Genomic DNA, 18,295 nt, shown 5'->3' with positions numbered 1-18,295 from the left:
TTGAGGTTAAAAAGTGTTGCATTAAATGTGGACTTTTGTGTTGATAGGGACAACAAACCTGAACTTATTTTTTGGGCGGCAGGGAGTTTAGAGGCCGGTGTGCCCACACCTACTATTTGGCTGGTTCTTTTTTGGTCAAGTAGATAATGTGATGTTTTGATAAACTACTTTTTAGCGTCTGTTCAATTGTTTTTAGATTTAGAATTTCGCTTTTGTGTTTTTTGTGTGTAAGTGTCATGCCATCTTTTTAACACTTGATTTAACCTTACAACCTTAATGTTTTCTTTGTTAAACCAGATCACCACTTAGGGTGACCAACACAGGTTCCCATCATCGCCACAATATATAGGCTGTCCATATTGACAAAGAGAGTTTTTTAAACTGTAACCCGTCTGCCAGTGTTCCCCACCTTCCAATATAAGTCATATAAATTCCTACCTTTGATAGCTTTAATTAGATCTGGCACTTTGGCCAATATATATACACACACACACTATGTTTTTGTTTTTCAATTCCTAACTATGTTGTTGGGCTTTTGTTTTTCAAGTTTTCGTAAACAGAACTATTTTAGATTTTGTTTTATTTGTATTCTATAGTGATTATTGCTTCTTGCTTCAAGGAAGATTCATCGAGTCGGGTTAGATTATTCCGTTCAGTAGCAATGGTGTATGTCTATTTAACAGATAATGGATTTGTGCTCTAAAGACTGCCAACTCCAGTAAACTCCATAAACTCACGTGTTACAGTCACATACATTCCCATTATGTTTTGGGTTAAGAATCAGCTCGATCTATTCACAAGGGGTTTAAATAAAGGAACTAATGTATATTATCTTACCTTTTAGGACTTGATGGGAGGAAGAATTGAGGAGCATACTCTTTTGGATGAGTTAGATTTTTTTTTGGTACTTTGCAAGCCATTTACAAGCTCATTTTTTGGCTCTCTCATAGTGGACTATTGTAGTGTGGATGGGCTATAATGTTACCTCAATATGGGTAACATTGAAATTCCTCAACTGGAGGAATGGATTGCTCATCCTCTATCTAGATTTTCGTAAGGTTAACCTTGATGGTATTATTGACAAATTAACAAAAAAAATATGGCTTGTTGTGCTCGGATCACTAGGATTGTGGAAGTAGCAACTTAAGTGTTTAGGCTACAAAGCCAACAAACCTTCAACATATATGGATTGCATTGCATTGCAGGCAATAGAGTAGTAATAGAAGAACATGCAATGGGAGTGGTGAAGACTTTTGGGAATGGAAATACTTTTGTGGACTTGAAGCTTATGCTTGCATTTCTTTCTTTCTTTTTCTGCACATGCATTTTGTACTTGCTACTACAAAGTTAGCAATTAAAAGGGGACAAAAATTTATATAGGATGTGGACTAGGAGCAAGGGAGTGGTAATGTTACTGTAACTTATTAGTGGAGTTTCAACTGATCAAAAAAATAAAAATGATGATGATGATCGACCACATTAGTGCTTACAACTTTAAATTTGTGTGCATTACAGATAAAACAATGAATGTAGCAATTCAACTTTTGCAAATCGCCCCGTGCCAAAATGAGGTTGTTGATTATAATTCAAACTATAGAATACAAAATGTGATTCAATTCGGTAAATTTTGTAAGAGCCATAGTACAACACTAATTTATTTCCTTTTGCCTCATATGTTGCACTTCTATTTTTCCAATGACTGTTAATGTGGGTTCCAATCTCTAATAAGAAGGTACAAGAGCTTCTAGCCCAATTGGTTGTGTACCCCTCACCTCGTGGGAGAGGCAAGTTCGAATCCCACCAAGTGTTGGTTGGGATTTATTTATTGTGCAATTATGTGATGCGTCTTTGGGCCAGGTGAGCCTTCGGGCTAGAGACATGGTATTGCTACAATGGGTGGATCGAGGAGCGAAAACAAGTCTTTATAGATAAAGTGGAGGCGGTTGGGTCTATTAAAAAATGGCGTGTCAACGAGAGCCTTCGAGTTAGGTTTCTTTTGGGGTTGATGAGCCTTCGGGCAATGTAAGCCTTCGGGCTAGGGGTCCTTCAATGCAACTGGTGTGGGTCTGTCTTAACTCTCTAAATATTTAAAAAAAAAAAATGCCTAAAAAGGTGAATGTGATGTGAGGGTTTTAACCTTTTCTGAATGTGTTATGATACCTGCACTAAAATTAAGTTTTTAGTGGAGAAGGCGTGTCAAGTGGTCGTAGCCTTGGGTGGGCATGCCTTAATTCGATTGTAGATGGTGTGTCAGGTGGTCAAAGGTACTGGCAGTGTCATATGCATGTGGAGAGGATGTCTAGATTTAAGTGCCCTCAGTAAAAATCGAATGATATCTCAGGGCTATTAAGGCACTTGTTGCATATCTTCATAAACTCAATTTTGTCATTTTTGAGTCCCTTTATTGTGTGACCAAGTTTTGTTGTGGAATTTTGACACGAACTTGATACACTTCTAGATGGTGTTAGAATTTCCAACTTCAAGATGAAAGCGAGATCACACGATCCTATCCAAGATGCAAATGTGTTCTTCCATTGCAAAATTTACTAAGGTATCTTTGCTTGATGCCTTAATTGTTTACACAGGACTCGATATTGATGCAAATTAAATGTTAATTTTTTGTATCAAGTGTTTTGGTCCTAACAAATTATCACATAGGCCACACATGAAAAATATTAGGGTACGGTGTACCAAGATTAATGCCACAAACAACATAATAAACACTTCATAACAAATCGTGCTGTAAGCACGGGTAATACCTAGTCTATTGTAATAGAAAAAGAGATTCGAAAAGTAGGCAACTCAAAAAACGTATTGCGCTAGAAAATAACAACTTATTTAGTGATGAAAAGTAGTTTTCTTTTAAAATTTTGTCATTAATTCATTGAAAGCATTCGGAAATTGGTAAATAACGCATAACATTTTTAATAAGGAAAATATAAGTAATTGGATAACATAACAATTATTACAAAATTATTTTTGAAACTAAAATTGTTTGCAAGTGATTAGCGAGTTGCAACAAAAATCTCTCCAAATAATGTAATAAGAATGTAAGTAAAGCTTGACCATTGGAAGTGCTCTTCACCGGAAGAGAAATCCTAGAAAGAATGTTGCGTAAACCAACTGTCATTACAATAGCAAGCTGACTGTGATAATTCCTTCAACAGTATTAATGGTGCCTCCCACAAAAACATTGTGCCTCATGGACTTCAGAGTGGTTGGAGGTACCTTACAATACTTTTCTAATAAAAAAGGTATTTGTTCTTATTTTAATTTGTGTTGGGTAGACTCGAAAAAACAATTATTACAAGTGTGCCATTGGTTTCAAAAATCAAAAAAAACAATTATTACAAGTATGACATTGGTCCCAAAAAAGTTGGATTCGAAAACCCCAAACTTAAACGACCCGGCTAGGTCGTTTGGACTAAGTCCCAAACGCTTACACCGTTCAACCGCCAAAAAACAGAATTTTATATTTTCAAAGTTCAAATCTCAAGCGACATGGCCACACCGTTTGGGACTTGATCCAAAACGGTGTGGCCATGTCGCTTGGGATTTGGATTTTGAAAATATAAAGTTCTCGCTTTTTGGGCTTTGAACGGCAATGGGGCACATCGTTTGGAGTAAGTCCCAAACGGTGTGGCCAAGTCGTTTGGGATTTAGTCCAAACGACCTGCCAGGGTCGTTTAAGTTTGGAGTTTTGAATCCAACTTTTTTGGGACCAATGACATACTTGTAATAATTGTTTTTTTTTAGATTTTTTGAAACCAATGACACACTTGTAATAATTGTTTTTTTTTTTTGAGTCTGCCCAATACAAATTGGGGTCCGGCAGTAATAAGGATTTTCTTGAAAAACTTGTGCCACCTCTGATATATATATTGGCAATGTGACGCCCATTCATTTAGGGACGAACTTGCAATTCGTCTTGTGACTCTTCTCATTACCCTGCTAACTCAACGATTTATAGCCATCATACAAGAGAAAAAACATGTTGGCATCTTTTCAAATTTTGTGATAATCAAGTTAGCTGAGCGAACATTCTGGGCGAGGGGGGATATGTGGACAAAATGTCAATTTGTTGGTTTTTGTCTATTCTTCATCTCTTCTCTTCGTCCATCTCCATTTCCCTATCCACGCCCTCTCAATCTCTCTTCTCCCCTCTCCCTCCTCTTTTTTCCTGCCTCACTCTTTAATCGTGATAACAAGATATACTAGTTGAGTACTTAAGTGAGCAGAGCAAACATTTTTGGTTATAAAGGGTAGGGGTTTAGAATGTCAATTAGATAGTGTTTGCCTGACTGTCCTCAAAACTTAATCTCTGTTTTCTTCTTCTTCGCTGAACTCACCCAAAACTCCCCCTCTCTCTCTTCGCCTTCTCTCTCATTCTTTCCACTCACTTCCCACCAGGCCCAAAAATATCAGTTGAAAATTTGATTTTTTGTCGATATTTATCGTTTTTTCAACCTACCGACTTCGAAACATTTGAAATATCATCTCCGAAATTTAAATTAATTTTAAACCGATATATATATATTAGCGATATATTTGTTTGACTTGGTTGGACAGTTTGACTTTTGACCGATTTTGTTGACTGTTGACCGATATATCCTGATATATATCGTTATATATTGGTGATATTTTTGATATATACCGATTTTTCATTTTCTTTTTGAATATTATCACTTCAAAAATGATATATCGATCCGATTTTTCAATTTTTCCAATATATATCGGTTTTGAGAGGGTCTGAAATATCTTCAAATCCCGAAACTTTCGGCCTTGCTCCCCAGTATAGTTATTCCAGTTTCAGGCAACCAATCATCGAAATTTTCACAAAATTAATTTTATTCTTGCTAGCCCATAATTCGATAGGTTAGTCTTAAAATATAGTTTGCATGGTGCACCTCTTTTAAAAAAAAACATTGCTTCTTAGCATTTCTCTCGTAGTAAAGGATGTGAAGTACATGGCAGATATGCTCATTAAATTTCAGGCATTTAACCAACTTCCAACAATGATTCCTTGAAAATTGAAAGGTCATCTTCATAGTAATCACCAATCGTCACATTTTTGCAGATACAAAATCACAACCCATTCATGGGTTAGGGTGCACTATCCCGATTTTTATGTTTGGTTCCTATTTTTTGAGCCCAAGCCTGTAGACCTTAAGCTACTAGTTGGTTGGCCCAACCACAAAAGTATGAATAACGGTATCCATTGGAAAAGGTTGGATTTCAATCTACATCATAATAAATAAGAAAATGACCGACAAATAAAAAAAAAATATGAGAAAACACAGCCGTACTCTCTTCTTCTTTACCACTTCAACAATTTATTCCCCCACCACCATCTTCTCTCCACACCTTTTTTTTACTTAAACAAAAAAAAAAGTCTAATATCTCAAAAGAAAACCCACCGTTTTTCATCACACAAAAATCTCTATTTTCTCAAATTTGAACATCTCTCTACTCATATCATCTCTTGATTTCTCCGATTTTGAAGATACAAAATGAAACCCACTTTGATTTTTCGATTTCCAAATTGTTGCTACTAAAGAAGTTTATGTAATATTTTTTGTAGAATTTCTTTCAAGAAAATAGAAAATATATATGTGGTTGTTTTGGTATATTAATTTGGGAGTTTGATTAACAATATGTTTTAAGATTACATTGTATTGGGTTTTCTATTTGAAGTTTTTCATGATTATTTTGTGTGTTTCTGGTGCAATAAGTTTTGAGGAAGAGTAGGCAAGAACCAAACAACTTGTGTTATTGATCATCTCTGGAACATGAACCACGAGAATTGGATACTCCAAATTTGGCTAAGTACCACCTAGTACAGCATAAGTTGTTACTGCCAAACAGAAGCGAAACAGCAAAAAAAAAAAACAGTAGTAGCAGCAGCAGCAGGGGTGAGTCACACGACTCACGAGTGATAAAAAAAAAGTGCCTCGAGATACGTTCCCACCAATTTTAGCAAAACAAAAAAAAACCGCCAATTCAAGAGTGCCACAAGTCACCACGTGTACATTTCAACGTCTCTCTGCCACCACACCAACACTCTTCCCCTCATTTCACTCTCCAACATCCATCTGTTCTTCTTTCTCTCTCCCTTTTTCATGCTTTTTATCATCTCAAACTCACAAAAGTACCCATCTTTGTTCTTTTTATTAGTTCAAAACACTCATTTCAATTTTTTTTTTTTTTTTTTTTGGTCATTTATGAGTTTCGTTCTGTAGTTTTCAAAGTTTTTGTCTTTACCCGTGTTGGAATTTGAGAGTGTTCAAGGTTTTATTAGTCAGACACATTTTGCCATTTGAAAGTTTTGTTAAGGTTTTAGTAAAGAGCAAAAAAACAATGCATGGGAATGAAGAAAAACAAACTGGGTTTGAGATTGGCGTGGTGGTTTCAAAGAAAGAAGGCAATGAGAGTTTTGAGTGTGTTGAGTTTTTGGTTTTGGAGTTTAACAATGTTGGATTGGTTATTGAGAGAGTAGTTGGTCTTTCAGAAGAGTTCATTAAGGTATGTAGTTGTTTCTTAGTGTGTTGATTATGTTTATGTTTAGAGTAGTTCCAAATGAAATGCTTCTAGGATTAGTATAAAATAATATATGATGTGCGTGTGATTCCTTCAGGTGGCAGCACCTTTAGAGACTTTGGGCAGGGCAGCAGCTGAGTTGCAAATAAAAAAACCAACTTATATTGGTAATGAGTAAATAAATATAACCTTATTGTTATTACCTTTAATGTTTGTCTACTGGTTTTAGATGGTTGATGCACTCTTGCAATTGGTTTCAGGAATGGATTTACAGTTTGAGTGGGACGAGGTTGAAGCGTTTGTGAGACAGCCTGATGGTTCATTGTTCAGTTGGTGTGAGCGTTTTTGTTGCTTTACTCATCTGCTTTATGGAATTGTGAGTACTCATGTGTCATTTAGTTTCAATAGTTTTTTCTTATGCCATTCGTGAATCTGAAACATATAATAAACAAATGGTTGAATCAGTAGTATGTCAAAATCTTTACCAGCTCCTTGCTGGTCAATGGAGATTGTGTCTTTTGGCTTCTTTTAGCATTTACGGCGTACCAAGCTGTGCTGCCCTGTAGTTTTATTTTTTGGAAAGAGTTTTGGAATTTGTTCAGTTTGGATGTTTGGTTATTCTTCTGTAGTTTGTGGAAAACATATTCCAAAGTCATTGCACTAAATACTTCTTTCCAGACCGTTTAGCACTTCATTTGTAGCGTGCTATGTCTTGTTAAAGGAGAACAAGTGAACTACTTTGTTGGCTTTAGAGAAATGAGTTTGTAGCCTAGTTTTTAAACATCATATCCCTCTTTTTGTTATGTTCTTATTGATAATTTTTTTAGACGAGGTCTTGTTTTAAATGGAAATTGGTAGATATATTTGCTCTTACTTTTGTTACCAAGTTACTTAATTTCCACTTCCTAACCTGCTTTTTAGTTTGCTCTAAATGAAACTTCAAAGGGTCAACACATTCGAGCTACATCCAGTTTTTCGTTTTGAAACTAAAATTGTGAAATCTACATTTGCAGATTAACAAGACCGAATCTGTCGTCACACTCATGTATAATAACAAGGTGATCAATTGGAGGCCAGGAGAATCATTGGTTAAGAAGTTAGAGTCTGAAGGCATTGTTAAGAAAGTCTTTCCATTACATGGTATTCTGTTTAACTTATCTCCATTTTGTCCCTGGTATTGGTGGTACCTAAACCGCAATTAGGTTTTGTTGTGTATAGATGAAACAAAGAGGAAACAGCTCATGAGAACTTGGGCACTCAACTGGTTGGACATGACAAATCAGCCAATTGATGAGATATATACCTATTTTGGAACGAAGGTGGTACTATACATTTTACATGATTCAACTTATCTTCAAATTTCATTAAATCTCATTAACTAGTAATTAAGATATCTCTACTTCTGTTCCGTTCCGTAGCTTCCAACATATAATGCATTTTTTGAAGTGTAATCAAGAAGTCTCCATTTCTGTTCTGTAGATTGCAACGTATTTTGCATTTCTCGGAATGTACACTCGGTGGATGCTTTTCCCAGCAGCTTTGGCGCTTACTTTGCAGTTGATTGATTTTGGGTAGGGTCTGTTGTGTGCTCAGTACGTCTATGTTGTCATATCATCTTTTGCTATTTGCATTAGATGCTTCTTATTTTTAATGTGGTGCTTGATCACCTCTTTTTCAGGTCACGGCAATTACTTATGCTCCCCATATTCTTCATTTTTGTAACATTATGGGCTGTAATTTTTTTCCAATTCTGGAAGCGCAAGAGTGCTGCTCTTTTAGCCAGGTATTTTATATTATTCTGTGTCTTTTTTGCTAGGTTCGGTGAATTACAAGGTCTTCTTTCAAGGATTTTGTAGCTATTATCGTTCATATTCCATAGATGGCAGATAGGCTATACAGTTGGAGTGGACACAGGATTTAAATATTCAGACACAGAAAGAAGTTCCCTCCAGTCCCACATGGAGCACATAAGGAAAATGGGCACAGACAAAATAAAAGAGAAAGCAGCATTTCAAAGGGATGAGTGGTCGGGACATTTGCTGAGGTTCAGAAATGATGCCTTGGTTATCTTGAGTATTATTTGTCTCCAATTGCCGTTCGAGTTAGCTTATGCTCATCTATATGAACTTGTGTCGTCTGACATTGTGAAGTAAGAATCTGATGTTCTTCATTTATTTTTGAGAAGTGATTCCATTATTACTTGGTCATATACTTAAATATAATTTTATGAGGACAATCATTGGACAATGCTGTTTTCAAACTATTATACCCTTTAAGTTTGCATTCAAGCAATTGTCTTAGTAGCGATGCCGCTTACTGACATTGTATGCCATGGAAATTTTGAATGAGTTAATCTCGTATTTAAGCCACTATCATTCACATATTTCTTTTGCTGTGAATTTTAGCTTTAAAAATATTTAAGATTATTTTTCTTTCAATTGTAAAATATATAAAATTTTCCGTTCACCTTTTGAAAGAATTCACTGTTTAATGATATCATTGTCATCAAAGCCAGAACCTGCCTTGGGTTGTACGTAGATTACCTTTTTGAATAATTCTTTCTTGTACTTAGCCTGGATATTTATTATTGCACTTGTGGACTTATTTAGTCAGCACATTTGCAAGCTGCTTCGTGGGTACTAGAGTGAGGCGTACAGTCAGGCCCTCCTTGTAGCTTACCCAAATGTGCTTTGATTCTACAATGCCGAAGAGGGTATTATTATTTCCAGTATTGGTACATTACAGTAAAGACTTTTCAATTTGAAACAGTAAATCCTGATACAAGTGGAGTTATCAGGAGCAAAACCCTGTTAACTGCAGCCACTAAACGAAAGTAATTAGAAGTGATGGTAAATACGAAATTATATTTTTCATGTGAAATTTCTCCGTTGTCTTCTGTTATAGTATCAATTAGAAAATGTGTTATTGCTTGATCCCAAAATGCTAAATAAGATAAGGCTATCGCCAACATTGGTATATATATTATAGGGTACCCTATATTATATTAAAGACTTGTCAATTTGAAACAGTAAATCCTGAAAAGAGTGACTTATCTCAGGAAAAACTACCTGTTAATTGTAGTCAACATCTTCATCAGAACCTTTGGAAGTGAATTGTATATATGATTATTATATTCATGTGAAAATTCTCCTTTGTTTTCTGTTATAGTATTAATTAATAGTTTTGTTATCTATTTGCCCACTTCTTTGTTGACATCATACATAAAGGGATGTTTTTCCTGGCCCTCCCTTAACTTTTGTGCTTAATGACGCATGTCTTTCTTATTTAACGTCCGGCGCTGCTGCAATTTTTCGATGTAGCTGCATACTCTTACAATGTTATGTTCATGGTTGTTTCAGGTTTGGACTTACAGCTCTATATATTTTTACCATTCAGTACTTGACAAAGATTGGGGGAAAGGTCTCAGTAAAGCTGATAAAAAATGAGAAGAATAAAAGTTCAGAACATAGAGCTGATAGCTTGGTTTATAAGGTAATGTACATGTGATTCAAGGCGAAAAGTGAATAAAGGAAGAACCTTTACAAGACCTTTATGAGTACCAAATTGGTAACATATGTTTTAGTAACGCCAGAAGCTACTTCTGTTTGCAGGTTTTTGGTCTTTATTTTATGCAGTCATACATCGGCGTCTTCTATCATGCCCTTTTGCACCGCAACTTCACGACTCTACGTCTGGTGCTGACTCAGCGATTGATTGTATCTCAGGTAAGAAAAGGTGATCACATTTTGGTTAACATTTTCTCTCTTTTCTTGCTTCTTTTGTCGGATGAATGTATATTTCATAGTTGGAATGCTGTCAGGTTTTGGAAAATCTGCTCGAAAACTCCATTCCTTACCTCAAATACAGACTGAAAAAGTACAGAGCTGTTCAGTAAGCTTTTTGGCCTTCTTACTTGTTATGATTGTCAGACACTAGTTCAGAATTAGCATACACTGTGGTTTTACTTCCACTTACGCTGTTAATTTTAGGTTTTAACACAATTCCTGTATCATGAAGCAAGAAAAAGCTTGAGAATGGATTGTCAATGGGAAAAGTCCAGGTGACTACTAGAGTAGAAAAGGAATATATGAAACCTTCTTATTCGCAAGTATTGGTGATGAATTTGAAGATGGTCTATTTGATGGTAATGAACCTTTTACAAAAAAATAAAATAAAAAATCAATCACTTTATGATTTGGGAACCGCATTACTTCTAGGTTTACTGAGAACTTGTGAACTGCTTTTTAGATTTTCTAGAGATGGCACTACAGTTTGGAATGATTATGATGTTTGCTTGTGCATTCCTTTCGCTCTGCCCTTGCTGCCTTGGTACAATTTGTTAAATCTTTTTATTGAGTTATATTTCAGCTTGTATCCTTTTCAAAAAAAAGAAAAGAAAAAGAGTAGAATTCTTCATTTTCCTTCTGCAGCATAATATCACAGAGATCAGAACGGATGCATTAAAACTGCTTGCTATGCTGAAAAGGCCTATACCTCGTGCTTCTGCAACAATCGGGGCTTGGCTAAACATTTTTCAGGTGTGCAATTAATTATTAAGTAATCTGTACCTCACTCTTACTGAGGAAGTAACAGTTTACCTCTTACTGTTACATTTTGCTGGATGTCCCATACAATCAGTATTATGTACGTCAACATCTTTTATTAACTATTAAATTATCTGTACCTCTGACTTCTTTTAGACCAGTAGACGAAACTTTACTTTACTGACGTGATAATATATGATCGACACTATTTTTTACAAAAAAATCTTCAAGACAGAAAAAAGTATGAAGAGAGCTTGTGATCTAACTATATTTGTGATTGATATTGGAGCATTCTTATGACCTTTGGGAATAGGTCTTCAAATGCCTAGCTCTCAATGATGAAGTAGTGTTCTGTCATTTTTTTTCGTATTATTAATGAGATGTGTGTTATTGAACATTTCAGTTTCTGATAGTGATGTCGATATGCACCAATAGTGTGCTTCTTGTATGTCTGTACGACCAAGAAGGCAAATGGAAAATAGAGCCCGGCCTTGCGGCAATCCTCATAATAGAACATGTCCTGTTGCTGATCAAATTTGGAGTTTCCAAATTTGTGCCCGAGGTGAACTATTAAAATCACACTAGACCATGAATATCTCATCTCATCGATTTGCTGTCAAGATGACAAATTTTATATTTGACAGGAACCTGCTTGGGTCAAAGCAAACCGTGTGAAGAATGCGGCGCAGGCACAGGACATGTGCTCTAAGCAATTACTAAGAAGCATTTCTGGAGAAAAGAAGAGAGAGTAAGGAAGATAAGGATTCAAAATTTTGAAGTTGGTTTGGCGTCAACATCAACATGGAACAGACATGGAACAGAACTTTGAGCCGGGAAGCTTTCCAACTTTCCAAGTTCACGAAACACTAGTCGAAGTGTTGTTGTAAACAATAAAGAGAGGTTTAAAGTTGGCCATGCGCTTTTTTCTTTTGTACTATTAAAGAGAGTTTTGGTAGAGGGTTGTTTAAAAGTTTTGGTAGAGGGGAGAACGGCAGTTTGTGGCCCTCTATTATTTGTGTACATGCAGATTATGGTTGAATGATATCTTATGTTTATGTAAGTTTATTTGTATTCAATTAGATTCATTTGTATTCAATTAGATGAACTTTCATAGTTACATATTTGATAGTACTTGGCCCATAGTTGAATAGTGAAGACTCCGCAGAGTCTCAGTTGGCCCTACATGGATGGAGATGGAATGTTTGTTGGCTTACTCTAACATGTTTATAAATGATTATGATATAAATCCTTGACAAAGGAAAATTTTAGGATTTTGTAATTTATCATGGTAGAAATCCCTTACAAAGAAAAGTATTAGGCTCACAATGTTGTTTCCTATCACCAATTATTATATCTAAAACTTTAATTTTCTTCTACTAAGAGCATCTCTAGGTGGTAGTATAACCTGTCTTTTTTTTCATATTTGAAGGAAAAGTTCGGATAGGATGGCTTCAAACCGGCCAGATCACTTTGTTTTGTTCGCGATTTCGCTCGTAGAATTTGGCAATTTGGATGTAGATGCGGCCAATTTTTGTTTTTGACTTTGACGAGCACTACGCGCCACTCCTAATATGATGTGGGTTGTTTTGGAATTGTATATGCGCGACACTCCAACTGTCGTGCGCCAGTACTAATGCGCACAGGATGGGGTCTACAATGAATTTTGCTACTACCACCTAGAGATACTTTTATCCTTCCCTCTCATAAAGGCGCACACTTACGCGGGAAAAAGCTTCTCCAACACGCGAAAATAACCATTCATCCCCCCACACTTTTTTTTCCCCTAACCGAATTCTTCGTTCATATCGCCCCTAAAAACACACAACAAGGATAAAAATGAGGATTCTTCTGAGATCCCGAGAAATTGCCCCCCCAAAATCTCATCCACTAAAAAAAACCCTAAAATCTCGCAAAATTAATAATAATAATAATAATAATAATCCCACTCCTTCTAAAACCCAACCACAGCTTTCTAAGGATTCGGAACAACTCGTATCTCGAGGAGGAGGAGGGATTTCGCTGCGGAGAAGTGGTCGGCTTGCTAAAAGAGGACAAGGTATTATTATTAAGTCTGATTTGAATGCTGTTGTTGATAAAATGAAATTTCAGCAAGTTGTACTTGTGGGGAATAATGAGGATGATGATAAAGTTTGGATTTTTGACTCAGGTAATAATAATTTGAGTATCAATGGTGAGGAAGTAAAGAGTGGTAGTGGGGGGAAGAGAAAATGTGGTGGTGATGGTGGTGGGCCGGGTTTGGATTCAAAGAAAAGTAAGGTTGTTGATTGTGAGAATGGAATGTTGGAAGATGAGACTAGTTTGGAGGTTGATAGGGTGAGTGATAGTTATTCCGATACTGATTCGTGTAAGAAAGGTAGTGATGACTCCACTTTGAAGGCTGATGATAGCGGGTTAGATATGGCGAAGAGGGCAAAAGAGAGTGATTCTGTGGAGGTTATTGATTTGGATGAGTTGGATATGAGACAGAGTTTGATTGGTTCTACTGGAGATAGAAATGGGAAAGAAAATACTTACAAGGATTCTGAGAGTGTTTCGTTGGGTTTGAGTATTGGTGGATGGAGATCCACGCGAAGAAGAGTGAGGGTTGAAGAAAATGAAAGTGATGAGTTAGTTTCTAATGTTAGAGACGCTGATGAGGTTGATAAAGAAACTAAGCCTAGTTTGTCTGGTGAAACTGGAGATGGTGATACTTTGGAAACTATGGAAACTAGTCTTGGGCTTGGCAGAAGGAAGTACAGTCGAGAGGAAAAAGGGAAGGGGATTTTGGATTTGAACTTGCCACCAGAAGAACAGCCAGAACCTAAACTCGGTGTAGATCCTGTAGAGTTGAACTTGTTTCCTGTGGAAGAAAATCCAGCAAAAGATTTTTCAGACTCGACGCAGGATGCAGCTACTAGTCTTATTCAGTTGCAGGAAGCTGCAGAATCTGAGAGCGCAAGGCAGCGTGCAAGGTTGAGTGTGCGGTCAAAAGCACATAGAAGAAGGGGAGACAGGAATAGATTCCAAGATGTAGCCAAACATAGTGGTCCTAAGTTTGCTCATTTCCATGCAGAGGAGGAAGAGGAAGAGATTAATGTTGCAGCTCCAAGCGCAGATGAATTGCCTGAAATTGAAGACTGGCCTGGTCCATTTTCTACTGCAATGAAGATTATTAAGGACCGAAGCACGAAGTTGAATGGTCGGCAGGTGACTTTGACTCAAGGTTCAAGCAAGACAACACCCGTGATTCAGTGGATGCCTTCAACGGATCGGAATCGAAATCCTATGAAGCCATTTGTTCCTTCACTGCAGGATTTATGCGTGAGCCTACTAGCCAAAAATGCTGAAGCTATTGTTTCGCTAAAAAATGTTCCTGATGACCTGAGGAACACACTTACTAAATTGTTATGTGATTCTAGAAAGATGGACAGTCATGTTATGAACCTCCTGGTAGCCGAATCTCCTGATGTGGTACGGGTGAAGGACTGTTCTTGGATGACAGAGGAACAGATGAGTAAAACCTTTGGTGAGTGCGACACAAGCAAATTGGTTGTACTACAACTTGATCTATGTGGGCGCTGTCTGCCTGATTATGTATTGCGTGCAACTTTAGCTCGGTCACCGAAAAGTTTGCCTTGTCTAGCTGCTGTTTCTTTGAGGGGTGCGTGTCGTGTTACAGATGCTGGACTAAGTTCACTTGTAGCTTCAGCACCATGTTTAAGGTCTATTAATTTAGGACAGTGCTCCCTTATAACTTCTACTGGTATCGACACTATCGCTAATTCTCTGGGCTTGTTGGTGAGGGAACTGTATTTAGATGATTGCCAAAGCATAGACGTTATGCTGATACTTTCGGCATTGAAGAAGCTAAAGTGTCTAGAAGTGTTATCAGTAGCAGACATGGAAACTGTTTGTGATGATTTCATTTGTCAGTTGGTCACTGAATGTGGCCCAAATATGAAGGAACTTTGTTTGGCAAATTGTGTGAAACTTACTGATATATCCCTGAAAGCCATAGCAGAAAAATGTTCTGGATTGTGTGCTCTAGACCTCACTAATTTGCTAAGCTGGCGATTTTTCAATTGGTCATATCGCAAATGGATGTCCTTTGATTGAAAAGCTCAAACTTTGCCGGAACACATTAAGTGATGAAGCTATCGCGGCATTTCTTGAAGCTTCAGGAGAGTCCTTAACAGAGCTTTCACTCAATAACATCAAAAAGGTTGGACCCAACACAGCCATTTCTCTTGCCAGACGTTGTACAAGGAACTTGCTGACTTTGGACCTATCTTGGTGCCGCAACTTGACGGATGAGGCTGTAGGATATATTGTGGATGGTTGCTTATCTCTTAGGCTGATCAAACTGTTTGGTTGTACTCAGATTTCAAATGCGTTTTTGGATGGCCACTCAAATCCATTTGTACGTATCATTGGGTTAAAAACGACTCCAATACTAGAACATCTCAACGTATTTGATCCCCTGGAAGGTCCACTGCGTTACTCATCTGTGCCTATCTCTTGAAACTTGCGTGAATGGGGTCGGTCGTTGTTCACTTTCTTTTGGAATTGTCTCAGGTAAGGAGACTTCTGTTTTACATGCTGAGCACATAGATAAGGAGATTGTTTATAGGTCTATTCAGCTCCATTTTTGTTTGCTATTCAGAAAATTCAACCAGTTCAAAGTCGCAATGTAGTAATGTTACATTTTTCTGATTAGCAAAGTGATGTATTTAAGTTTGTCTTGAACTTGTTTAACAGAAAATGAGAAGTTCATTTACTGTTATTATGAATTACGCATATTTCTTATGATTATGAGCATTTATTTTCGTCTGTTGTCTGATTATTGGACCTTGGCGAAGCTTGATCTAAAGCATTATAAATTATGTAATGCATTGAGTAGGTGCTATTTAGGGGTTTGGGTTGCTTAACTTCATAAATAGGACCAGAAGATTTTAGGTCAAGCTGGCGTCACAAGTCACCATGTGCCCAATAGATTTTTTTTGTTATGCTCCTTTAACTTGGCGATAATTAAGGTTGATAATCAATTAAGTGCTTCACAAACCTGTAAATGATCTAAAGAGGTAATTTCATTTGTATAATTACTAATGTTCTTCACACCATTTAACAAAATCCATCTTTGTTGCTTAGATACTAGATAGTCCGTTGAAAGGGATATAGGATAATCATGGTTCTTGGGAAATTTCAGAGGTTTCGTTTTGAATGAATAGACAGTGGATATGATATTGGAGTGGCTCAATTTTTGGCCAGAAATGAAAGATGCGTATGGAATCTTCTGACAACCTACAGGGCCACACGGTTATAGGCAAGTGCGAGGAGGAAAGAGTTATGGTGAATTAGAAACATTAATTGAAACTGCTTAATCTGGTTGGAGATGGCAAGTATTCAAAATCGTCAGACCGTTGTAAAGGGTTTTCACCAGTACACATCTGCCACTTGAAACATGCCTTCCCTCGACAGAGTGTAAAATGTATATCAAAAAGATGATGTAAAATGTATGTACCGATTGTTCTGCACTCTGCAGTAGTCAACAACTTGCAAGCATTTTTTACAGTGGACAAAAAAGACAACAACACCTTTTCTTAGCTTTGAAGTTTGAACTGGATATAAGACATCAACGAGCTTAATGTGCGTTTTTAGCTGGAGTCTTAAGGGGGTATTCACATGGCATATGCTGGAATAATAGTTTCCATTATATTCTGATAGTGTCTCCTTCAAATATCAAAAGACAAGATGATGTGTCAGATACTATGGTTAAGGTGATGATACCTATTTATACAGTAATATAATGTCTTTTATGGTCTTTGTTTGTGTTGGCCAATAATAGTCTAGCGGATCAAAAACAGGATCTATAGTCAATTAGTTATTCTATATATCGAAGCTGAGCTCCCCCCATACTTTTCAAAGCTGGCTCGAGTGTATGGCCCAATCATGAAGCTCAGATTGGGTAGACAGTTATGTATTGTGAATTTGTGATAAATTCATCTTCCTTAGCAAAAGAAGTCCTCAGAGACCATGATATCATCTTCGCCAACCGATCTGCTCCCATTACAACGTCAGTTATCACATATGGTAGACTCAACATTGCATGGAGTCCTCATGGCCCAATGTGGCGCATGCTTCGGAAGGTACTCAATGGAGAGTTACTGAGTACTAAAAACCTTGACGCTTCTTACGGTCTTAGGCGACAAGAAGTTCATCAAACAATGAAACATTTGTATGCAAAGATTGGGACACAAATTGATATTGGCGAAGAGGTGTTTCTAATGACATCTATTATGATACTGAGCATGTTGTGGGGTGGTACACTCTATGGAAAGGTGAGGAATACCTTAGAAGACAAGTTTCTGCCAGTTGTTCAGGAGATTGCGTTGTTAGCAGGGAAGCTTAATGTTTCGGATATATTTCCCCTGCTTGCACATTTCAACACACAAGGCATTGGACAACGAGCAAAGGAGATTGTGTCGTGGTTAGATAAGATTTTTGATTCAATCATCAAACAGAGTCCGAAAATGGGTGAAGCACGAAGAGAAACAACACAACAACAGAAAGAAAACATGGATTTTCTACACATTCTTCTAAAGCTCAAGGAGAATGGGGACGCTAAAACATCAATAACCACAACACAGCTGAAGACCATGTTCGTGGTATGCTAATTATCCAGATAACTCTTGTTTCACTGTCTAGTTTAAATCAGTCACGTACTCACGTCACATAATAATTTTGAAATACGTTTCGTTTCTTTATTCTGCAAAATGGATATCATTACTTCTGGCACTGACACAGCATCGACTACTTTGGAGTAGGCTATGGCGGAAGTGATGCAACATCCAGAGATAAAGAGAAAAGCCCAAGTTGAGTTAGAGGAAGTAGTAGGCATGACAAACATGGTAGAAGAATAGACTCTCATTTACCCAGGTTGCCGTATGCGGACAGTGCTGAAGGAGACGCTAAGGTTGCATCCTGTAGTACCTCTCTTGGTTCCTCATAGCCCAAGTTCATCTCGCACAGTAGGTGGCCGGCTACACTATCCCCAAAGGGTGCCACAGGATTCTTCAATGTTTGGGCCATGCATAGAGATCCTGGAGCATGGGAGAATCCTCTAGAATTTCAACCGGAGAGGTTCCTTGGTGATAGTAACAAAGGTGACTACACCGGAGGGAGATGGAGAGAGAGATAATGAGAACAGATGTTTT

At 37.2% G+C, this 18,295-nt stretch overlaps 3 protein-coding genes and 1 pseudogene across 4 annotated transcripts; all 4 read left to right on the top strand.

Moving 5' to 3' along the window:
• The first annotated feature begins 6,016 nt into the window (after window positions 1–6,016).
• Window positions 6,017–10,880, top strand: LOC147507163 (anoctamin-like protein At1g73020). Its single transcript, XM_086599667.1, is given in 14 exon segments — window positions 6,017–6,522; window positions 6,635–6,704; window positions 6,798–6,913; window positions 7,551–7,677; window positions 7,756–7,856; window positions 8,017–8,108; window positions 8,216–8,320; window positions 8,417–8,686; window positions 9,897–10,029; window positions 10,149–10,262; window positions 10,358–10,428; window positions 10,555–10,637; window positions 10,640–10,681; window positions 10,786–10,880. Coding segments are annotated over 14 exon segments (1,584 nt in total). The 5' UTR covers window positions 6,017–6,357.
• A 61-nt stretch (window positions 10,881–10,941) lies between these two features.
• On the top strand, window positions 10,942–12,180 carry LOC147507162 (anoctamin-like protein At1g73020). The gene is made up of 3 exons (XM_086599880.1): window positions 10,942–11,075; window positions 11,485–11,643; window positions 11,726–12,180. The coding sequence occupies exons 1-3, from the start codon at window positions 11,013–11,015 to the stop codon at window positions 11,831–11,833; spliced, it is 330 nt and encodes a 109-aa protein (XP_086456006.1). The 5' UTR covers window positions 10,942–11,012; the 3' UTR covers window positions 11,834–12,180.
• Window positions 12,181–12,774: 594 nt separating this feature from the next.
• On the top strand, window positions 12,775–15,887 carry LOC147507161 (uncharacterized; annotated as a pseudogene). Its single transcript, XR_015217563.1, has 2 exons — window positions 12,775–13,137; window positions 13,249–15,887. The product of XR_015217563.1 is annotated as an uncharacterized LOC147507161 (transcript).
• A 1,169-nt stretch (window positions 15,888–17,056) lies between these two features.
• LOC147507160 (cytochrome P450 93A3-like) lies at window positions 17,057–18,001 on the top strand. Its single transcript, XM_086599666.1, has 2 exons — window positions 17,057–17,746; window positions 17,906–18,001. Exons 1-2 carry the CDS (start codon window positions 17,057–17,059, stop codon window positions 17,999–18,001), a joined length of 786 nt encoding a protein of 261 aa, XP_086455792.1.
• Window positions 18,002–18,295: the final 294 nt, after the last annotated feature.

This window comes from Coptis chinensis, chromosome 3, assembly GCF_015680905.1.
Source record: "Coptis chinensis isolate HL-2020 chromosome 3, ASM1568090v1, whole genome shotgun sequence".
In the NCBI taxonomy this organism is placed as follows: Eukaryota; Viridiplantae; Streptophyta; class Magnoliopsida; order Ranunculales; family Ranunculaceae; genus Coptis; species Coptis chinensis.
This window is presented reverse-complemented; position numbering and strand designations above follow the sequence as displayed.